This window comes from Saccopteryx bilineata, chromosome 5 (genome assembly GCF_036850765.1).
Source record: "Saccopteryx bilineata isolate mSacBil1 chromosome 5, mSacBil1_pri_phased_curated, whole genome shotgun sequence".
Lineage (NCBI taxonomy): Eukaryota > Metazoa > Chordata > Mammalia > Chiroptera > Emballonuridae > Saccopteryx > Saccopteryx bilineata.
This window is the reverse complement of record NC_089494.1, coordinates 175,295,639-175,320,684: the sequence shown is the minus strand read 5'-3', so window position 1 is coordinate 175,320,684 and position 25,046 is coordinate 175,295,639. Positions and strand designations below refer to the sequence as shown.

General features: G+C 38.0%; 1 protein-coding gene across 2 annotated transcripts in view; it reads right to left on the bottom strand.

Annotated features, from left to right (window-relative positions):
- Positions 1-14,781: 14,781 nt before the first annotated feature.
- The window catches only part of PPA2 (inorganic pyrophosphatase 2), a 118,971-nt gene continuing 108,706 nt past the window's right edge, over positions 14,782-25,046 (bottom strand). For both annotated transcript variants that reach the window (XM_066279444.1, XM_066279443.1), the window contains 2 exons: positions 16,461-16,494; positions 14,782-14,993 (listed from right to left, as the gene is read on the bottom strand). In XM_066279444.1, the coding sequence (XP_066135541.1) occupies positions 14,959-14,993; positions 16,461-16,494 (69 nt within the window). In that variant the 3' untranslated portion in view covers positions 14,782-14,958. The remainder of the gene's footprint in view (positions 14,994-16,460; positions 16,495-25,046) is intronic.

Genomic DNA, 25,046 nt, shown 5'->3' with positions numbered 1-25,046 from the left:
TAAATACGTGACCATTGTTTCCTTGCCAGTAAATTAGGCAGAACATTTGGGAATATTTCTTCATAATTAGCTTAGGGTCCAAAAGCAACAGAAAAGGCAAGTGGGGATTGTGGCTATGCTACCTTTTGTCTTGAGGGCAGTACAGGTCAGTAGCAAACATGCAATACCAATTAAAACTTGTGTTTTCTGTAAGCACTTCAAGTTGTGTGCCTCTGTCTTCAGTCCAAATGGGTCCCAGATGTGTCCCAGAGAAATCTAGACTGGTGTTTTCTTCCTTCTGACTGCAGCTGAGATTCGGTGGGACTTGAAGTGTCTTGTTGCTGTCTGTGGACATCTTTGAGTTTTTTCATCATCTGTGCCTCATCTGGCTCATGACAAAGTCACAGTGACTTAGGCCTGGAGAAGTGTAAACTGGTCAAGCTAAAACCGAGTATTTACACACACACACATGCACACACACACACACCCCCCCCAAAAGTAATCAGTGCATTCCTTATCAAACGCAGATATGTGGAATCACACAGTAAGAAGAAAAACAAAAGGGGGACAGATAAGAGGTATCCTGTTTCTTAATGTGCTGATGCTCACTGACCCCTCAGCCTTACCCTTCCTTGTAAAGGGATTCACTTCTATTCCAAGTTGCAGTATTTAAAAAACTAAACAATTTCCTAGCATTTACTCAGTTGTGAAAAGCTACAATGTCCTCAGTTCACTTGTTCTGAGTCTGTCTCGATGCTCAGCGAGCCTGTCTCTGACCCGCCCTTCTCCTGTCACTCTGATCCGCCCTCCTGTCACTCTTCTCTGCGATCTGGGCCTCCCCCTCAGCAAAGGTCCCCATTCTCATCTTCCTGAAGCGACCTGAAACACTCCTCTTCTCTGCCTTTTTAGTGGCCACAATGTCACTTTTAGCAGTTTCTGGGCTGGTTCCTAAGCTCAAGACTAGGTGACTTAGCCCGAATTAGTAACACTGCCATTAAAAAAGTCGGACCATTTTGAACCATAATCAATGTAGAGTTAAAGCAGTCAATCTACTTACCAAACCGTTCTAAATGAAATTCAGACACACTCAGCATGCGTGCTAAGATGACATATAAGGAGTGAACACTGCCAAGCCTCAAAATATTTTAATTAAGAAATTTTATTATAGGCAGTCTGTTGAGAATGGTAGACATCTCTGAAGTTACCAATGGTAACTCCAAAATGTAAAATTTTAATGAAAAACTTTAATAAAAATGAAAATCTATGTTCAGTGTGTTTTCTTCCACCTTCATGCTCCTTGAATACTCTGTAGCATTTGACCCAGCTGTCCATCTGTCCTTCTACTTCTGCATTGGCATCCGTGTCACCCACAACACTGGGTCAGTATTGCTGTCATTCCTTGCATTGTACCTTTCCTGTTCTTTTGATGGTTTCTTCACGTGTCCACAGAGGGTTCATTCACTCCCAATACCTGCAATTATCACCTACATGTGGCTTGTTGGTATTAGTTGGGAGTTGCAAGTAATGGAACCACACCTTGAACCAGTATAAAGCTGAAAAGACTCAATTTAAGAATTCAAGGCAAGAATGAAGCTAAGCTTTACAGACACCTGAGATCAGTGATGTAAAACATATGACCTTTTGACCTATTTTGTTTTCTTTTTCTGTCCATCTAATTTTTCTTTGTTCAGACTTTTAATTTACATCTCTTTCATAACAGAGCAGGAAGACTGGGCTGTAAAATCTTGGTCTCAATATCGGATCTCTAAGGATACTGTTGGTTGGGTGTAGGCTTAGGTCTTGAATTTTAACTGGGGGGTCCAGTCAGGGAAAGGGTCAGGTGCTCACCTTGAATTGAACACTATAATTAAGTGGTCACATGGATATGGTATCACTAATCATCACCTCTAGACTTAAACTTCCACCTGAGTATATAAAGAATTGTGGGTATGATCACATGTGGCTACCTCCAATTTAGCAAGCCTGAAAATGATCTGATTTCCCACCTAAACAATAAGCCACCTTCGCCCCGCCTGTACTCTTTGAGAATGAACGGTTCCAGCATTCTCCCAGAATACTTAGCTAAAACCTCGAATCATCCTGTTTCATCTTTCTCTCTTCCATGTGTAGGCATCAATTTGTATAATAGAAATAGTTAATATTTAGTAGATATTTACAGTGGGCCATTAAATGATATCTAATTATTGCATTTAATTCTTAAAACAAACCCAAAATAGATACTACTGACAGACCATTTTATAGATAAATGAGATGGAAGCTCAAAAAAATTAACTTGCGCCTGACCAGACGGTGGCACAGTGGATAGAGCGTCGGACTGGGATGCAGAGGACCCAGGTTCGAGACCCCGAGGTCGTCAGCTTGAGCGCGGGCTCATCTGGCTTGAGCAAAGCTCACCAGCTTGGACCCAAGGTCGCTGGCTTGAGCAAGGGGTTGCTCAGTCTGCTAAAGGCCCGTGGTCAAGGCACATATGAGAAAGCAGTCAATGAACAACTAAGGTGTCGCAACGAAAAACTGATGATTGATGCTTCTCACCTCTCTCCGTTCCTGTCAGTCTGTCCCTATCTATCCCTCTCTCTGACTCTCTGTCTCTGTAAAAAAAAAAAATTAACTTGCACAAATACACATACAGGTGCTAAGTAACGGCACTAGAGAGCAATGTTGTCTGCTTGACGTCAGAACCAAAGGTTTTGAATCATGCAGTATTATCTCACTGCTTCTGAAGCATGTTTGCTACGTAATGTCCCTCATACTGTATGCAGCAGTTCCCTCTCCTATCACCTGTGAATCCACACACATAGCCCAGGCCCTGCCATTTCCCTACATCTGTTCTACGTTCTGAAACTTGCCTGGGAATCCGGAGTCAAGTGTGAGAAATCTAGACTATCAGTGTTTCCAGGGATGTGTTCCTTGACAGTTCTATATTAAAATCTCTAAAAGTTGTTCAAATTTTTTTTCTTTAAAGCAGTTAAAAAGTATATTAGTTTCTTCTATTTCCCCTTTAAATCTTTCATTCCTCTGTTTCTTTTATGTTTTTCACAACTCACCAGACACCTACACAAATCCCCAAGCATGAAATGTTTTATATGGACAAAACGTCGGATTATTGGCTTACAGTACAGATATCATCTTTTTTCTTGACTGGTTGCCCTTCACCTTAAGACTCCTATTATTATTTCTAGAGAACTTTTCTCACAATGTGTCTCAATTTTTTAGAACAATACTTTTCTGGAAATCCAACTCTGGCAAACCCTACCCTCTGCCAGGGTCCATTTTCGCTTGGAACACGGCAGTCCTGACCTTCCCTCACACACACCCTCCAGCTGGCCCGTGTTCCGTCTCCACTCGTTCTGGTTGGCAGTAGTGGGAGGCTGACTTTCAAATAGTGGAGTTAGAGTTAAAGACAAAACTACAAAGACTTAAAACTACAATATAGAAAAAAAAACTTCATGACTGCAAGTTAGGGAAAAGATTTCTTAAGTCATAAAAAGCACTAGCCGTAACAAAAAGAATTACTAAATTGGACTTCATTAAAATTAAGAGAACTTCTTTTTATTGACACTATGCACTAGTGCAAAGACAAGCCACAGGGTAGAGGACATCTGTGATGGCGACACAAGAGACAGACAATAGAAAATGGGCAGTTTCTTTCTCTGGTTTTCTTTTTCACACTTATGAGTGGGTTTTTTTTTTTTTTTATTGTTGTTGTTGTGGCTTTTAAAATTTTTTTGAGGTCCATATATATATGGTGACTACTGAAAGGTGAAACTGAGCACATCTTTGATACTTATAAAAATTAAAAATGCTAATTGGTTTTAAATCTAAGAATAAATAAATGGTGCTCAATGATCCTAGTCTCCTAGTATCCACGCTAGTGTGTAATCACTTCCCTTGAGTGTAAGCTGAACTTAGTGACTTGATCCTAAGCTGTTAGATATGACGGAGTGATTCTGATACCGGATGGAGACTTGGCCCGGAGCCGGTCTCCCTTAGGCCTGCCAGTAGTGTGTGAATTATTGACTTTGTGCAGGCAAGATTTCACAACACGAGTCCAGGTGATTTTGAGAGGACATTGATTAAAGCTGGGGACAGTGCAAGGAAGGAAGGGCTTCTTCGGGTAGAAGCAACAGGAGAGAGCCCAGGTGGGGCTGCGCTGGCTCTCTGGGAATGCTCAGGAAAGAAGTGGTCCGCATTGGGCTGCAGGAGCCCACGGAGAGGGGAAAGTCACACAGTGAAGAAAGCGAGCCAAGGCAGCACTGCTGTTAGCTCACTAGAAAGTCAGAGAAAAGGGGGGCCTTGGAGACCGGCTCAGCGGGTTAGCCTGGGACAAGCTGCCACTGCCGGCTGCTCCCCTGGTTGCAAGTCTCGTGGGGACATTCGGAGTTTAGGAGAGAGGAGAGATACCCACCCAAGCGAGGAGGAGGGCATGACGTGCTCTAGAGAGAATGTTCTCTGGGTCCTTCGTCTTGAGGATTACCTTTCTTCAGCTGCCGGAATCCCACAAGAGGGGTTAGGGGAGGGTCTAACAGAATATTCACTAGCTTTCCAGGCACATCCTTCAATATATTGAGTCAACACGTATGTAAAGAGGGGTCAGAGTTGTTTACTGGTTAGTTTTACTTTTTAAAGAATGTCATAAAAGAGAGGCCAGGACTGGGGCTGGTCTGCCCTGGGATGGTCTGGAAGGTGTAAATCATTGGCTCCTAAGTATCCTTGGTTAGGGAAGTTAAAACCTTGTTCATTCACTGGCTGTGAACTGCTCAGATTGTTTGGCCTTGTTTACTTATGGTATTTTGTCTGTTTCTCTTATTGTACTTGTCAAAGATTTTCCCCAGCTTTGTACTATCCTGCCTCAATATGATGTTACTTCCATGATTAGGTTATAAGATTGTGACTGTTGTCTTGCTGGGAGACTATTTCCTCCTTGGCCTGTGCACATTGATGAAGCAAGGGGCCATGCTGGAAGGCCCCCATGGTGGTCAGGAGGGAAGGGAAGCCTCCAGCCAACAGCCAGCATGAAACGGATCCCTCCTAACAATCCTATGAACTTGGAAGCAAATCCATTTTTAGTCAAGTCCAAGTACAGGACCCAGTTAAGCCTCCTCTTGATTCCTGACCCACAGACACTGAGAAATAATGTGTTGTATTAATTTAAGTTTGTCATAATTTGTTTTGTGGAAATGGATTAATAAAGTGCTTAATTTCTAAAAATAAATGTTTCCCCTATCACATTAATATAATCATGTATTTGACCTTTTAGAAGAAATGATATTAATAACTGTTTTACTTTTATGTGAATTAGACAATAGGCTATTTTTACATGACCGGGCAGTGGTGCAGTGGATAGAGCATGGACCTGGGATGTTGAGCACCCAGGTTTGAAATCCCAAGGTTGCTGGCTGAGCGTAGGATCACAGACATGACCCCATGGTCACTGGCTTGAGCCCAAAGGTTGCCAGCTTGAGCAAGGAGTCACTGGTTTAGCTGATATACCTCCAACCCCCATCAAGGCACATATGAGAAAGCAATCAATGAACAATTAAGGTGCCACATCTATGAGTAGATGCTTCTCATCTCTCTTCCCATGGGCTATTCCTGTCTGTCCCCCTCCCACATCTGCTCTCTCGTAAAAACAAACAAACAAACAAAAAACCCCAAAAATCAATAGGTTATTTTTGTCCGTATTTGGAGTGTTTCTTGTCGATGGCTCCTAGTATACTATGCTAAAAACAGAGAAAGAGACAAATGCAACTCTGAGGCTGTTTTTCCCTAACACTAACACTTGGGAAGTGAGAACAAGTGTCCTCCCAGTATAATTATGGGACACTTAAGTTTGATGATCATTTCATGGTCATTGTCTCATGTGAGTCTTTCAACATGACTTCTTGCCAAGCCCATTCAGCTAACGTCCTTTCTACCACCAATTTCTTTACATAATATTCCTTTGCTTATGGTAAATACCTCACAATAACAATTTAAATTTCCAAATGTAAAAATAGAGCATATTAGGTTAGAAAATAATGAGTAGAGAATATCTCTTCATGATCTAAAATCACTCCAACATTAATCCCAAAGTGAAAGCAAGTCAGGCCACTAGATAATCACCAGTTATAGTGAAGAAATTAAAATTATCAACCCTGTCTTCTGATGTCACAACTTTGGCATTAATGACCATATTCTTTGTGACTGAAAAAGGGACATCTGCTACCTGATGACATTCTATTTCCTTATATGCGAAGCTGTTCTGCTGTTTTGACAAATTACAGAAAGATACTTATTTTTTCAGTTATTTTTCCGGGAGCAAAATTTTTACACTGATCCTGTTATCAAAGGTTTATATACTACTATGTATATAAAGCAAATGCCAAATTTCTGTTTGTAGAGAAAATAAAGACTTACAGTTTTCTTCTTTTTTTCTCCAAAGGCACCCACCACCTTAAAGCATACACATGGGTGTACGTACGTGCTAAACCAGCCAGGTATACTCGCCACTTAAGACGATCCTTCCGAGGGGAGAATATGGGGATAAGGAGCCAAGTGCCATCTGCTTGTAAAAACAGTACCTCCTCTCTCCAATAAATAAGTACAAATCTAACTTGAAATTGAATTTTATAAGCAGATACTCTTTTAGTGCATGTAGGAACAGCAAATCATTCTTAGTCACAGTCCCTCCCAGTGTCCAACACTGAGGCTAACTGTTAACATTCCTCACATAAAACTGCAAAAAGCTTTCATGGAATGAACAATTGCTTAGAGGACGAATCTGTGCCACAGAGTATTTGGCCAACGTCAATTCCAGCTCCCATGCTACCTGTTTGCTCTGGAATTCTGTCTATTTCAAATCTTTCATTCAGTGCACACTAGAAAAAGTACTAAAGAGGGGCAGACCTGATTTGTTGTCGTTTTTGTTTTATACCATGGGAAAAGATCTACCCAAACATATGCTAGATTAAGGCAGTCTGTTTAATAGCATAGTTGGTTTATATAAGTTCCTCTCATTTGCTCAAAGTATTAACACATCTTGAAAAACTTACGACTGATCCACATGTTCATTATTGTACGTGTTAGAGAGAAAGCAGCCACAGATCACATTCCTCTCTGTCTTGTTCCCATCATGCGGGACTGGGAGCTGCAGACTAAAACATGCCACATAAGCAAAATAGCTTATCGTTGGACTCAGACACAAAAATGAACATAATCTTGCAAAAATGGTTTCTGTAAGTCAATCACAAATACTATTTTACAATTTAAAATGTAACACATGCATTGTATTCCTAGACTTACATTTGATCTTTAATTCACAGTCATAATTATAAGAAATACAAGGTTGGGCAGTGGTAAAAATCAAATGTTTTTAGAGCATAACAAGTTATGACATAAAAAGAAATCTCCAAAACAACAACAACAACAAAAAGAAATCTCCATATAAAGAATACTGTTTTGTATTAAAACTGTAAACATTTTAAATAGCTGTTAGTTGGGAAAAATTTGCAGCGAAGAATGGCAAAATGATGTATATTTTCATTTCCACAGTCACCACCAACAAAATTATTTTGAATGCATACCCCACAAAGGGGCAAATGAATACCTTTCAACTTTAAAAGTGGCAAAGTATACATACAGAAAAGCATGATCAAGAAAAAAGCAAAAACAAAAGAGGCCTGGAATCAAAAGACCTCATTTTAGGTCAGTCTCCCCTAGTTGCCGCTGGTGGCTTCAGGCGATCTGTCTCTCAAGTACACTAGCTTTATCTTACAGCCCCGATTCTTTACACTTCAAAATAGTCTATGTTCCTAACCCTTCTTCAGATTCAGAAAAGCAGTCTCTACTACTGTGCATCCGGTAGTTTCTGAGTCACACACAGTCGGTTTGTAAGTGGGGAAGTATATTCTAGAGATAATACGAATACTACTGTAAATTACATTTCCAGGCCTGTGTTGAGGGGTAGAGAATAGAGGCTAAGGTGTGTAGTGGTGAAAATCAAATTATGGATTGAGAGCCTATTAAGAACATCTAAAAATTTTTTTAAAGAATTTAGTTTCAAATTCTTAAAAACCAAGGAAAAGGAGAAACCATGGCAGCGACATTTGATATTGTGGGAAGAAAAGGAAAAACCAACATTTTTGTAAGAAAAAAATAAAATTCCCACAAATACAGCAGAGTTTTAAGTAGAACACATGACCTTTAAAACTATTTTTCATGAGTTTATTAACTGAACTATTTATATGAGATTCACATGGATTACATTTTTCTCAGTACCTAGTACCCTTATTTGTCCTACCACTCTCTTAAGATTAGTCAGGTCCATCCCAGTGTTTCTCGTGATATTTCTAATCTAAAAATCACAATATGTTACTATACTTTCAAATTTGGGAGGTCAACTTTCGAACATGAAAATTAGTATCAATAATTACATCAAAACTCATGTAAGAAGTCACTTATATGGAGCAAGAATTTTGGCCTTTGAGCCTATTTTGATTTTTTTAAGTATTTCATGTTTATTTTTAAAATTAAACAGGCAGAAGACCTGAACAGACATTTATCCAAATCCAAATAGGACATGCAGATGGCCAGAAGACACATGAAAAGATATTTAAAATCAGGAATCTTAAGGACAATGCAAATTAAAACCAGGAGGTCCCACCTCAAACCTGTCAGAAGGGCTGACAGAAACCTCAACGAACAACAAGCGCGGGAGAGGATGTGGAGAAGAGAAACCCCTCGCACACCGCTGGTGGGAATGCGTATTGGTGCAGACACTGTGGAAAACTCTCAAAAATTAAAATGGAACTGCCATATAATCCAGCGATTCCACTTCTGAGTATTTATCTGAAGAAAAAAATACTACTCAAAACCATAAGTGTACACCAATGTTCACTGCAGCATTACTAGTAACAGCTAAGATATGGAAGCAACCTTTGTGTTCATCAATAGATGAATGGGATAAAGGTGTGGTCTATATAATAAAATATTATTAAATTAAAAAAATTGCCATCTTGCCATTTGTGACAACATGGATGGACCTAGAGGGTGTTATGCTAAGTGAAGTAAGTCAGACAGAGACAGACAAGTACCACATGATTTCACTAATATGTGGAATCTGAAAAAGCAAAATAAACGATTAAGCAAGATGAAATAGAAACAGACCCACAGATATAGGGAATGAGCTGATGGTTGCCAAAAAGAGAGTGGGGTGAAGGGGAGGATGGGAATAAAATATTAAAACATGAAAAATCAGCCTGATCAGGCAGTGGTGCAATGTATAGAGTGTCGGAATGGGATGCAGAGGACCCTGGTTTGAAACCCCGAGGTCGCCCGCTTGAGAAGGGGTCACTGGGTCTGCTGTAGCCCCCTCCATCAAGGCCCATATAAAAAAGTAGTCAATGAACAACTAAGGAACTGCAATGAAGAACTGATGCTTCTCACCTCTCTCCCTTTCTGTCCCTCTATCTCCTTTTCTCAGTCATAAAAAGAAAAAAAAAAGTGAAAAATCACACCAAGTGAGCTTTACATAAAATTGGTGAAATATCACATGTGAAGCTTTGTACTCTGACTGCTATTTCCTTTAGAGCTCAACAATGTAGACTTCATTTCAGCCTCTTCATTTTTTATATTTTTAAAATCCTTAAACATGTATAAAAGATTCATGGCAATATGAAATCTGTTTAAAAACTACAGAAACAGCTAGCTCTAAGTGACATGCATTTTTTCACACGGAAATCCATTATCTGAATCCCACAGCTGTCTCTGTTTTCATGGAATGTATTTCCTAAATATAGGACAATTATTAACCACATGATGGGTGCTCATGCTGTGCCAATGTATGGAAAAGGAAAATGAGAACAATATACACAAAAAAGAATAATTTTGACCTTTCAGCTCTGAGCCTATTTTGGTTTTTAAGTACTTCATGTTTATTGTTGCCTCATACTCCACAAAAAAGCAGCAGTAAACATGTGATGATCAGTCTTAGTGTTTTCACAATTAGGTATTGTTTTTATGTAAGAAAACTCTTTCCCTCAGGCATCAGAAAATTCCTGTGTAAGAACTCTCAAAATGCCTTAAATATTAAAGTAAGATGCTTTAAAGAAACCCTTACTTTCTAGATATTGTTGATTCACTTACGGGGGGAGGAGAATGGGTAACACCAATCATTATTTCAGAAAGCAAAAATATGTATACAGAATGAATAAAAAAGGAAGTATCTTTTCAGTTCACTAGGCAGATATTTATTCATTTGTGGGCTCCGTTGCAAAGAAGGTAATAAAATAATTTAGAAAGAATTTTAAGGAAAAGCTCAATGAGTAGAATTTTAGAAGGCAAAATTATGCAACTCAAAAAAAATTATAGTTTTATCTTCAGATTGATAAGTTCTCCAAATACACATTAAAAACAAAATAAAATAAAGTCACAAGCACTTAGGTTAAATCTCTTCTTTTGAAGATCTCTAAAAGGAATAGATCTTGTATTTCAAAGATCGTACTTGAGCTTTTGGAACACAGCAGATTAATACCCTTCCAAATGCTTTTGACTAAGGTAACAGAACTTCAGAGGCAGAAGGCCTGTGATTTCTAGGACTTCACTTACCCACTCTAAACTTTACTTAATATAATAAGTAAAATGGAAAGAATATCGGGATGTTGCATCAATTTTTTACAACAAACACGGACTGTTAATGTGTAAACCAGTACCAAATTTTCAGGACAGTCAACAATCTCTGTGGTTATCCAGTAGAATCACGGAACAATTCTAATAGTAGCTAGAGTGACCTGAGTACTGTCAGAGCGCTAAAAATCAATAGTGCTGTTATCTCACACAGGAGAAAATGGTTGACTGCAATGTGAAGGACCGGGGAAGGTTTCGCAGAGAAGGCAGCATTTGAAGGTGGGCTTCAACATGCAGAAGGGGCAGCCGGTAATCTCGGAGCAGGCAGCCAAGCTCTGCTCCACTTCTGTCTGTAGCTGCCCTGGGAGCTGCAGGAATCTCCTGTACACAAAGGGCCTGGGCTGTGTCCCTGCCCACGTTGCTGCTGGGTTAGACAGAAAGTAACAGCAAAATCTGCTTGTTGATTTACTACGAGCTCAGTTCCTTTTGTCTACCTGTGGATAAAAATACTCCTAATTCATGAGCTCCTGCCCTGAATCCTGGTATTCGTGTTCTACGCCCAAAGTGGGGAGAAAGTTTGCTTTAGTACGGCAACTGCTGATCTTGCCCACTGCCAGGGTCCGGTCGGGACCACAGAAGCACATCTGCCACCAGTTTTAGTTCCTTTAATCGGGTAAGACAGTTTGACATGCTTTCATGATTTCTTTTAAATCTGTACTAGTTTTACTATTTTATCCATTTTTAATTTAAAATTTTAGCTTTAAAAATGATCTTTCTTTCATTTTTACCTTTTAATAAAGAACAAGAAGAAATAACAATACAGAGGTTCCTGTAGCTAATTCAGTCTAAAGGAAAATTGGTATATTTCATCCCCTGATTCCCAGTTAACTTACTATAAATATTTACAGAGCCCATGTCTGGATTTTTAATTTGAATGTGGGCTAGTATTTTTAAACCTGGCTTCAGTATTCAGAATTCAAATTTTGCACCTAAAACTAAGGACATTATATAAATTATTAAAACCAGTAAGACTGATTAGAAAAATAGGCAAATAAACAGAACATTCATAAAAGATAATGTAATTAGTAAATATATAGGAAAAAAATTAAAACTATTAATAAGAACAATAGTGACAACAATAAAATACCTTATCCTGAGCAGGATAGGAAAGAAGAAACTAGAAATCTCATCCTTTGCTGGTGGCAATATAACTTGGAATAACCCTTATGAAAATCTATTTAGCATTACAACATTCTTATTCTTTGACTGCACATTAGGGAATTTATACTAAGATAATGATCTCAAAGAAGGAAAAACAGCAAAACTTATTGGATTACTGTAGAAACCTCATAAGTGATATTCCTGTTTCCATCCTTGACATATACACTCCCCATCCTCCCCCTTCAGCACATCTGTTTCCAACACAGCAGCTGTGACCCATACTCTTCTGCTCAGGACCCTCCAATGGCCCATTTTGTCAGGGTAAAATGCCAAGTCCTTACACTGGCCCATGAGGCCCTCGGTGATCTCCCTGCTACCTCTGGGACCCCATCTCTTATCCTCCCTGCTCCTTTCCGTCCAGCCATGGAAATGTTCTCTAACAAGTGAGTCACACTTTTGCCTTAGGGCCTTTGTTCCCAGTTTCCTCCACTTCACTTCCCCAGACCCACCTGGGCCCACTCCTGCTTCTCTTCAACCTCTGCTCGGCCATCATCTTCCCGACTAGGGTTGCCCTGACCTACACAATTTAAACTTTCAATTCATTCTCCTACCCCTGAACACAAGCAGGACTGTGGACCTCCCTTATCCTGTTCTTTCTCTTCTACATACTACTACATCAATTACTTATTACGTTTATGATCTGTCTTCCCTACACAAATGCAAGGTACACACAGGCAGAGTATTTTGTTTGCAGTAATGTATCCTAAAAACTTGGAATGGTACTGGAACACAGAGCAGGTCCTCAATTAACATTTTGTTCAGTGTTTTGTTGTAATGAGGTGCTACAGAAACTCCTGTTTGTATCAATTAGGCTGTGGTACGACTGGTTTCATCATACATCATTTCACCTGAAGTTGCAGAACCTACTGATGATGTTAAGTGAGGGCTTAATGTATATACAGTTAATAAGTAATTGTTGAAGGAATGTATTTAAAAATAGCATTGAGGAAGCATGTCTAAATGAGTTGGTGAATTAAAAACATCGTAATGAGATGTACTGCAGACTGATGTAATCAAATCCTCCAAATGTTTCCGTGTGATTGTAATCCGGCACTTAAATAGGGGGAAATAGCCCCATGTATTGTGTGTTCTGAATAAAGAGGAAGCATCAATAGCTTTCCTCTCAGGGAGCACCGGGACACCTTTAAGACATGGCATTTGGGATATGACTGACAGTTGCAGTGTTGTACCTGATACAAGGAGGCCCACCAGAATGACTTCTCTCTTCCAACTTTCAGGAGACTAATATGCTACAAACCCACTTATAACAGTTGTTCACCATTTTCTATATTTTTATTTTATTTTTCCTATTAAAAAGTCAATATATCAATAAAATTAAAACAAATAATTCTTCCCTTAAATTCTTTGATGCTCTGCAAACAGTTTCACACATTGCCAAAGAAGTTTCAGGTAGACTTTGCTATTTCACTTGGGCTGGCCACACCCTCTGTGCCTGTTTCCTCTTCTGTTAAGCAGGCATGCTCTGAGTTTTGCCTACATCAAAAGGAGCCATATGGGGGAAACAGCATGCATAAGGAAGGGGAAAGACCAACAGATTTAGAGCAATACAGTCATGAGTTCTAATTCTGACTCTCAAACTTACTAGCTATGTGACCTAGGGCAAGTTAGAGAATTTCTTAGAGCCTCAACATGCAGTGGGCCATATCTACCTTATATGGGATGCACACATTCGGCATCTAAAACAGTGCCAAGTATAGAATAAGATGCTCAATAAATGGCAACTATCATCGTAACAGTGCTCTGTAAACCACAAAGCACATTATGTAAACGTCATGTGTTGATGATGACAACAGAACAAAAAGTGAAGGAAAAGAACAGATTTGGCAAGAGAGAGCAGCACGGTCCTGGGGCGCAAAGTGCAGGGTATGCGGGGCGTGGGGAGTGGCCCGGGGTGGCTAGGCACAGGCCTCCTCAGGAAGTAAGAGTGGGGGCTTTCCTGAAATATATGGAGAACCACTGAGGAAAATTATAGCAAGGTACAACTATGTTTTAGAAAAACAACTGTTTAGAAATGTGGAAGACAGTATATGGAGGGAGACAGCCAGGGACAGAATTAGGAGGTAAGAGGGTCTGAGACAGCTAGGAGGGCTGGGGATGAAGAGGAGGAGCCGGTCAGAAAGGCAGGAAGAAGAGGAGGGAGCCTGGGCGTGGAGGAGTGAGCACACAGTATACAGAGGATGGGCCATTCCGCTGTGCGCCTGAAACCTGTATCATTGTATTAACTGATGTCACCCCAGTAAATTCAATAATTTTTTTTTTAAAAGAGGCTGTTGTAACAGTCCTAGTGAAATACAGTAATGGGGAAAATTAGCAAAGAATGGTTGTGAAGAAATGGAGATGACAAAGATACATTTAGATGATCTTCATGAATAAAGACAGGAGAAGTTCAATATAATTTCAAGGGTTTGAGCGGGGGACTAGGAGAACAAAGGAATTAACATGAGGTCAATTTTGGACCAGATGGGCCAAAGGTATTTCAAGAGATGTCCGACAGGCAGACGCCAGGAGAAAGACAGGAGCTTCTCTTGTAGATTTGGAAGTCAACACCATACGGAAGAAAATTGAAACTAATGCAATTGGCTGAGACTCAAAAAATGTTTAGGTAGTCTAGAATAGTAAATTATAGAAAAGAGCCTTAAAATGTAAACATATTTACACAGGACTAGCATGTGGACGGAGGTTGGCTAAATAAAGTCTCTACGAGCAATGGACTTAAAAAGGAATAAAAGGTATGATTATAAAAACAATATCTACAGAAATCTTATTAATGTACTAAATTTGTAATTTTTACATTAATCTATAGAGATAAAGGCCAATAAAATCTTTGGACTCCTTCGGCAAACAAATTTGAACTGGTCAAAACTCAGTGCTTCTAAATGTCTGCCATAAAATTAAATAAAACCTTTTTCATTTCAATAAATAGCTGGAGGAGACTAATTCAAAAATTCCAGTGTTTATTTACATAGGTCATGTCTTAGAAAGTTTACAAAAATGAAGTTTCAACAGAAAGTCAGCAAGTTCTCACAGATCTGCCTATTTCAAGCACTTAAGGGAGATGGAGTCTGGAAGTCCATCAAGACTGGAATTTTGATGGCAAGACTTCACCTGTTCCCCTCACTCGCCAAGGAAGTGCCACGTTTGATCTGCATCTAAAATGGGGGGAAGAGAGGTGGCAGGAAGGGGTGACAAGGGAGGAAGGAAAAATAAGACAAATTTAATTTTAGACCTCTGGAATATGTTTAGGCAGATAAAAACAATCAAGAAGCTTAGTGTGACGCATTTCTCCAATCAAAACTACTTCCATTTCAATTCTTGAGTTTTCTCATTTGGATCAAACCTTATATAAAACTACATTAAAAATTCCAGAGCCGCCCTGGCCGGTTGGCTCAGTGGTAGACATTGGCCTGGCGTGCAGAGTCCCGGGTTCAATTCCTGGCTGGGGCACACAGGAGAGGCGCCCATCTGCTTCTCCACCCCTCCCCCTCTCCTTCCTCTCTGTCTCTCTCTTCCCCTCCTGCAGCCAAGGCTCCATTGGAGCAAAGTTGGCCCGGGTGCTGAGGATGGCTCCATGACCTCTGCCTCAGGCGCTAGAATGGCTCTGGTTGCAACAGAGCGATGCCCCGGATGGGCAGAGCATCGCCCCCTGGTGGGCATGCCAGGTGGATCCCAGTCGGGCGCATGTGGGATCTGTCTGACTGCCTCCATTTCCAACTTCAGAAAAATACAAAAAAAAAAAAAAAATACACACACAAAAAAATTCCAGAGCCTTCCCACTTTGTCTCTTACTTCTCTCTGGATCATTTTAGTCTCCACTGAATACTGCAGAAGTTAGTACCCTAGCTACAGCACGAAAAGTCTAAAATAAACTTAAACTGTAAAATTTGACTGCCTGTCAAATCCAAAATGGGATAGCATTATGAAGAAACAATGGGTAGTTTCCCATACAAGGAATGCAGCCTGCTTCCCCATAAAATCATGCCTGTGATCTGTTCTTTTCTAAACATCCTCGAATGGGACTCATGGTAAATAGTTCTCATTCTTCCTCCAAATTTGCAACTTCAATATTCTTTTAATGTTCTGTACTAAAGCAAAAGGCCAAAGGTCTTGCCAAATATTGAAAGACAAATGATCTGTGTATATCCTTGTATCCTGAAATTTTTACCACAGAACATTTTTACCTGTTACTCAAAATAGCTTCAAATAATAGTAATAAAAATATGGTATTTTTAATCCTACCACAAATTTCAATTTTTAAGATCTTCAGGTAAAATGGATTATTAGAGTAATGAAAGATAATAAAGATCTTCTCCCAAGGCATATATTTCAAGTCTTTTAAAGTTTATCAGAACTAGCTGGAATCTCTCAACTTCACCTAAAAATGTCACTATATAATCAAATGATTTTCTAGCTTAAAAGTAATAAATGTACTCTTTCTCATTTACTGAATTAGGAAATAAACTATTTCGTGTGGAAAATTTTAATAGCTATTTTTAAAAGTTTTTAGTTAGTTTATATAATTTTTAAATTAATCGATTGTTATTTTTTTTTTTTTGGTTTCTAACTGTAAATGAATAAATTAAAACATCTAGCTCCTCAAGAACCAAAACATATCATACCTTCATTACTTTCTTTATTTACTGAAGATGATACCTGAAAGATAAAAACAAAAAATCTGTCATAATAAATTTTTAGATGTAGAAATTGTATCCAAAAGTTTTATTTGTAAATGTACAGAACCAAGTTCACAATGTTTCTCTAACCTGAAAAAAAAAGTATATATTTCTTTTGCCTTTGTTATCATTGTTCATTCTTTCAGATAAAGAAACCACAGACTTAAGAGTTAAAAAGAAAAAAAAGCATGCTTGAAACTGTTTTCTCTCATTAACCCAAGGGAACTACTGAAAATGAGGAGAGAGGTTTTCTTTCAGTTGCTTCTTTGGCTGAGATCCTGAGAACAAAAATCAAACACACACATTCAAAAGTTTGTGCATGCACGTGTGTGTACTCACTCGGGAGACACACATCCAAATTAGATAATTTATTTAGCTGTCTTCTAGAACTTTTAACATAATGTTAGTTTATTCTGATGACTGGGCCAAGATTCTTAGAGCCAATGTAATATAATCTGTGGTGGACAAGTTTGAAAAAAGGTTTTCTTGAGATACAAAGTGTTTTCCTAAGAATATATTTTTAAAAGTTTTTTTAAAAAACATTTATTGGAAGATCCATTTTCCATAGACAGAAATGCACAAGCCCAAGAGTTCTTGATAAACATCTTTATAATCACTACCAAACTTGAGAAATGAAACATGGCGGGCTCTTCCCCAATCATAACCTCATCTCCCGAAAGGATACCCACTACTCTGAACTTATAAACACACTTTCAGATTTCAAATTTAATAATCAACTTCTAAGTCTCTGAATTTGCTCACCTTAATAGAAAAGATCTGCCTTTAACATTTGAGGTCTGGGGCAAAGCTGGAAATGAAAGACTATCTGAATATTTAAGCGATAAATCAAGCTAACCAAGTGATGAGTAGAATATAAAGTGTGTTTCATCCTACTATCTTGTCAGTACACCTTTGTAATGACTTGTAAGCTCTTGTTTAGTATTCTGGATGCCTCAGAGACTGCTTGAGTATGTCAGAGTAAGAAGAGACATACACCCGGTCCCACATCTTCTCCTGTCCCAGGCTCCATTATGTATGGGAGGCGTCACCTGCAAAAAGGTGAAAATTCCAGCCCATATCTATGCAAACCCTACCTGCAAACAGCCAACATCCAGGACCCTGCAGAAGTAATAGTGAGCACACAGTCTACATAGTAATGAGCATGAATCATGCAGACCCAGGAAACAAGCCTGCTGCTGCCTGGGCAAAGAATTCAATCCACAATCCTCAGCTGCCAGAAAGAAGGTGGTCTAGAATGGGGGCTTGGGCTCCCGGTGGAGATACAACTTTGGTCCCTTGGTCTTGCCCAGTGGGGAAGGACTTGACTGGAGGAAGGCCAAAGCAGTATCCTCTAAAAAGCAAGACTCAAAGTAGGACCCTCTAGTTTTAAGGGCAGTATTAAATAAGAAAGCAGTAGGAAAAATATTTAAATTTCAGCAATATTAAAATATTCCCTGTAACAGTTAACCCTTTGAGTAGTACGAATGTTCATGTACGTCCTCGTGCCTCCAGACCATCCAGAGTATACAACATTAAAAAATGGCAAATGTATGTTCTTCTTGTCTCCATACATTGGTTATCAAACAAACATGATATCAAGTTAATAAAACTGTAACTGGAACAAATTTCATTTTTTGAAAAAAAATTTTACTCCTGGGGGTCAGCAAGCATGAAAAAAACTCACTACTCAAAGGGTTAATGTGTCACCTTGGAGTATGTTTTCCACTGAGATTAACATTTAAATTGGTGAAGTCTGAGTAAAGCAGTTTACCCTCCATTGGAAGGTGTGTCTCATCTAATCAGTTGAAGACTGACTAAAGCAAAAGATCAGCTTCTCCAAGCAAGAGAGAATTCTCCAGTAAAAGACCTTTGGACTTTATTTGCACCATTGGCTCTTCTGGGATTCCAGCCTGCCAGCCCATTCTGCAGATTGTGGACTTGCCAAGCCTCCACTCTTTCTCTCTCTCTCACTCTGAGCACACACACATACACACACATTACTGACCTTATTGACTGTTTCTCTGGAGAACTCTAATACATCCCTCTAAATCAGGGGTAGACAACCTTTTTATACCTATTGCCCATTTTTGTATCTCTGTTAGTAGTAAAATTTTCTAACCACCCACCGGTTCCACAGTACTGGTGATTTATAAAGTAGGGAAATAACGTAACTTTATAAAATTTATAAAACAGAGTTACAGCAAGTTAATATAATAATAATTACTTACCAAGTACTTTATGTCGGATTTTCGCTAAGTTTGGCAGAATAAATCTTTATAAAACAACTTACTATAGTTAAATCTGTCTTTTTATTTATACTTTGGTTGCTCTGCTACCACCCACCATGAAAGCTGGAATGCCCACTAGTGGGCGGTAGGGACCAGGTTGACTACCACTGCTCTAAATTATAAATGGTTTAAAGCTGTTTTTCCTTCAACTCTTTAAGAAATGCTAATCAAATATGATTTGTTTCTTTTTGTCATAGAAAAGGATGATATAACAATGAAAATACTAACCTCTGTACAAATTTTATGTAAAACATCTTTGACATTTTCCAAGTATTTAAAAAAACAAGGAAAATTCTATTCAGCTCCCTAGCACAGAGAGAATGCTTAACCATGGTTGGTTTTCAGGAATCTACCATGGTAGAACTTAATAAAATCCAGGTGTGAAAGTAACATTGTAACATAAAATATTCTACTCATTGAGATTAGCCCTTTTACATACAATGACTGGCTTTCTAAACAGTTTAGAAAAGAGAGTAACTTGCCTAAAGAGCATAAAATTGTTATGCTCTTTAAATTGTGGTAGGACATGTATTACAAAGTTTGTTGTAAAGTTAGCTGTTCAGATTTCCCATTTAAAATCAGCAGCTGCTTCTTGCTGGGAATGCCAAACATTTCAGGCGAAGAAATGTATGGTATATAAAACAGATTAACTGAACAGCTTTTCATTAACCTAAAAAGTATTACATAAATAAATGAACTACTCCAGCTAAAATATTTATTACTAAAGTTTATTTAAAAAATAATTTCTAGAATGTTTTAAATTTTCATTCTGAAAATGTATTTCCTAGTTGGTAGAAGATTTTCAGAATGCACAAAGCCTTATATAAATGTAAACAAAGATCATAAGTGATTCTAACACTCAGGGATAATAAACTATTAAAGGTAATTTATCTTTTTATACATTTTTCCATATTAACATATGCCAAAAGAGAGATGAGCATTTATATTTAAAAACAACAACACGGGTTACACATCAGAACATAACTATCAATGAGTCCCTGACTTTTCAACATAATACCAAACAGAACAGTTGCTTACGGAAACTGGAGGAGCACAGAAATGCACAGAGCAGCATGGAGAGTCCCCCAACCCTCTCTCTCTCAGGATCGCCCCCACTCTATTTTCCTTGTGAGAAACAAAGAAAGGACTTTCAGTTACTTCTACTTTTCAGTAGGAAAAGAATGTGGACACCTTCTACTCATCTAAGATCAATTCTCCACAAAATAGTATTATTTGATAGCCTCATTCTAAAAATGCTATCTCCTCTCCTTTTCCCTCACTCAAAAAATACTTCTCATGAATATTCATATCTTTAATTTATTTCACACAAATCTGGTGTTCCCATGACCAAAGTATTTCTTTTTCTTTTGTCAGCTAGAGAAAGCTTATTCTGGCCTCAGTCCCTATCCATGCACAAAACCTGTATTTTAAATTAATACAAATTATTAATGTAATTTGTCTGTACTTAGTAGCTCTCCTTTAAATAACCCCACCAGCTTCCTATAAGCATTTTCTTAGTTATCCATAAACAAAATGTCTTTTAAGGTTATATAAGTTTGATCTACTTCTTCAAGAATGTATATAATTTGCTCATAGCTAACCCATTGATTGATTTTATTTTCCTTTCTTATGCCCATCTTTGCGTAGTAATGCCCACTGAAGCTTTAGAGGCAAAGGGGGATGGGGGAGATACAAGTTCACTAGAATCAGATTCTGATTTAGCAAGAAAAGATATCACTTTAAAACTTTTTATAATGAATTGCCATAAAGATGTTCCTTCTGGCACAAATAAAACATCTGTACGGCATAAATATCATAGTGTGACATCATCAGAAAATTATATCCGTGGAACTGTTCTGCTCTAAAGGGAAACAGCCCTCTTGGGTGGAGATGAAGCTTTGATCGGAGTGAGTGTTCATGGAGGAGGAGTCTCTTGCCAGGTGCTCCAAGGAGGCCAAATAATCTTGGTGATAGAAGGGTTTCCTAGCCAGAACGACTTCAGAGCTTAGTCTGAATTGGCTTGATTTCCATAACCAGAAGCCAAAGATTGTCATCGGTTTCTGGGATGTGCAAGAAACCTGTTGCTGTCATGTCACCAGTCACTTTCAGGAGATGAAGTTTATGCCCAGAACACCATTTGAGGAACATTCTGTTAAAAGTCCCATCCAACAATGATAATGAACTGTAACATTGTTCTTCTGGTTATCACCTTTTGTATACTGCTCATAAAAATTAGGGGATATTTCAAAATGAATATGAAGCAATAAAATATCCCCTGATTTTTGTGAGCAGTATATTTGAAACTATTTTTTAACATTCATTAGTTGGTATTTTCCCACTACAACACAGAACCCCTAAGTGTGCACTTTTGAGCTAGCCGCTTTATTGATTCATCTTTGTTGTGGGCTCCAGGAAAAATGAAATATGGCTTTTGTGTGAACGTTTATGCCTCTGACCCATATGAGAGGTTTATGCTGATGGATTCACCTAAAGTCCTTCACATGAACTTATCTTTGAGTCTATGTAACACCAATGTGCATTTATGAGATTGATGGTAAAGTTCAGGGATCAAATAGATGGCCACACGATATACTGATGTTACTTCCACTAAGCTCCACTCCATGCCCAGACCTCCTAAATGCACTGCTCTTCATACTTCAGCTAAGAAGTCCCGACATCAGATATAGAATGAACAACAAAAACTCAAATTTTAGCCTGACCAGGCAGTGGTGCAGTGGATAGAGTGTCATCCTGCGACAATGAGGACCCAGGTTTGAAATCCCAGGGTCACAGGCTTGAGCTCAGGGTCGTCAGTTTGAGCATCAGCTCAAAGACATGACCTCATGGTCGCTGGCTTGAGCCCAAAAGTCACTGGCTTGAGCCCAAGGTTGCTGGCTTGAGCAAGGGGTCACTAGCTCGAATGGAGCCCCCGGTCAAGGCACATATGAGAAAGCAATCAATAAACAACTAAGGTGCTGCAACTATGAGTTGATGCTTCTCATCTCTCTCCCTTCCTGTCTGTCTGTCCCTCTCTCTCTGTTCCTCACTAAAACAAAACAAAACAAAACAAAATCTCAGATTCTACTATAGATTTTATTACTGAAAAGAAAAAAAAGATCTACTAAATGCAGTCAGGATAGCATTTTAAATTACAGATGAACATTTTAAATTACAGATGAAATTTCTTCCTCACTATCTTCCTTCAAAGCACTACTCATTGTGCATCTGTGCACCATTACCACTGTCATGGTGAGGCTCTATCCTTCCAGGTTTTCCCAAGACAGCTTTTCGTGGAAATCTGGCCATGAGAAGGTGAAAACAAAGCCAGATTGAGGTTGCTGAGAGTTCTCTGGGAGGCATTCTATCCTCCTAGTTGTAGATGTCTTTCACCCTTTGGAACGTTTCTATCACTACTGTGAGCTAAAGGTTCACCATATCATGTGATGGGGTCCCTGCAATTAAGCAGAAAGGAGTGCGAGTAATTCATTCTCCTTGGCTTGATCTCAGGTTCCAAGACTTAAATCCCTGAGGTTTTCAGTCTGTGTAGGGCAAGAGCCAAGTCTTGGAATTCCTTTAGCGATTAATGTGGTTCCTCAATCCTACCTGCACTGAATTAAGTTTCTCTTTCCTTTCCCTTTCCCTTCCCTTCCTTCTTTCTTTTCCTTCCTTCCTTCCTTCTCTCCCTTCCCTTCCCTTCCTTTCCCTTCACTTACCTCCTTCCTTCCTTTTTCTTATTTATTTATTTTTGGTAAAATGACTAAAGTCACTAAATATTGGAGAGCCTTACAAATTACCTAATCCCAACTCTCCCCAACTTCACAGGATGCATAGAGGTTTTCCAATTCCTCAGGGGGCAGAATACAGGAAAGTGATTAAACAGTAGCATGTGGAGAATTTTGAGGAAAAAATTCTCACATGGAAAAAGTGGTTAAGTATAGAATACATTATGTTGTGGAAACTAATTTATTCTCTTTTTCCCTCCCTCTCTTCCTGTTTAGTTTCTGAAAATAGGGCTAATTCTCATAGAAGAATTTAAATTATGCTGACTTTTTCACTATCTAACAATGGAATAGATCATCTCATGAAGGAGTGACAACCTCTTCAATACAGTATTCAAAACAAGGGTGGACTAGAGGGGATCCCTCTCTCTGGTCAATTTAATTCACCAACACAACAGTGACAACAAACCCCAACATTTATTAAGTACCATCTAGCTACTCCACATGTTACTTGGATTATTTCATTCAATTCTCCACAACAGACCTCTAAGGAAGATACTATTAGCTCTACTTTAAAAAAAAAAGGAAACGGAAGCGTAAATAAGTTAAATAATTTGTCTCAAATTAAGAATAAAAGAGCTGGGATTTGAACCTAGAGTCTGACTCCAAAACAAATCTTTTATTCCCCTTCCAATAAAGGACTAACACTGATCTGAAATATACTGCACATAAGTTCTGATATATACCCACTTGGGAAACCATTATCATGATGAAGATAATATATTTACAAGTTTCCTAAGTCTCTGTAAAAAGACTGTAAATTCCTCCTTTCAGGCTCTTTCCCAAACCCTCCAAACAATGACCTGTTTGTGTCACTGTACACTAGTGTTTGCACATCCTAGAATTTTATATAGCACATGGTATAATACAAATATATGTCTTTTCCATTCAAAATAATTTTTAAAATTAATTCAGCCATGTTGTAGCATATACCAATAACTCAATTCTTTCTATTGATGAGTAGTATTCCCTTAAATGAATATATCATTATTTATCTATTTATCTGCTCACAGACATTTGGGTTGCTCCCAGTTTTTTATATTACAAATAAAGCTGCTATAAATATTTGTGTGCAAGTCACTGTATGGACATTTACTTCCATTTCTCTTGGGTAAATATTTAAGTGTGGAATGGTTGGATCATATGATCGATATATATTTAACTTCTCAAGAAAATGCTGATTGTTTTTCTAAGTAGTTGTACCATTTTGCATTTTAACCAGCAGGGTATGGGAATACCTGTTCTTTCACATTCTTGCCAATAATTGGTATGGCCAATCTTTACATTTTTAACTATTTTTAAAAGTGTGTATAGATATGTCATTCAGGTTTCCAATTTGCATTTCCCAAAAGATCAGTTAAGCTGAACATCAATTTATGTGCTTTCAGTTTATCTTCTTTAGTAAAGTGACCATTCAAATATTTTGCATTTTGGGTGAGGAGGGAATTTTCTTTAAAATTATTCAATTGTGAGAGATCTTTATATATTTTGGCTATAACTCATTTTATCAGGAAGGTATACAATTTTCAAATACTTTCTAGCAATATGTGGCTTCTTTCTATTATCTTGAGAGTGTCTTTGGTAGAACAGAAAATTTTAATTTTGATGATGTCCAACTTATTATTTTAAATAGGTTCTGTTTTTAGTGGCATATCTAAGAAACCCTGCCTAACTAACCCAAGGTGAAAAAAGACTTATAGTTTTATGTTTTAAACTTTGGTCTAGGATACACTTTAGATAATTATGTATAGTACAAGGTGTGATAACCAATTGTTCAAGCACTATTTGTTAAATAGACTACCATTTAAAAAAACAGGTTGTCCATATATATAATATATATTATATATATTTATTTCTAATATATATATATTTCTGGAGTTTCATTGATCTGTTTAATTTTATACCATTACTACACTCTTGATTATTGTAGTTCTATAAAGTATGTTGAAATAAGAAATAGTTACTATTCTAACTTTGTTCTTTACAAAGCTGTTTAATCTACTGTAGGACATTAGCATTTACATATATGAGTTTGTTAATTTCTATAAAAAAGTACATTAGAATATAACTTACACTGTGCTGAATCGATAGATCAATTCAAGGAGAACTGACATAACAATATTGTGTGAACATAATATATCCCATGAACATAATATATCTTCTAATTTATTTAGTTTTCTGATTTCTATTGGCAACGAACATAATATATCTTCTAATTTATTTAGTTTTCTGATTTCTATTGGCAATGTTTTATCATTTTCAGGGTATATAGGTTCTTCAAAAAATTTTTTCCAGATTTATCCTAAAGTGTTTTATATTGTTGATGCCATTATAAATAATATATTTATTTTTAGTTTCTAATTGTTTGTTGTTAGTATATAAAAATGTTTCTTGTATATTGATCTTGTACCCTGTATCTTGCTAAAATCACGTACTCTAGTAGCTTTTAGGTAGATTTTATTGAA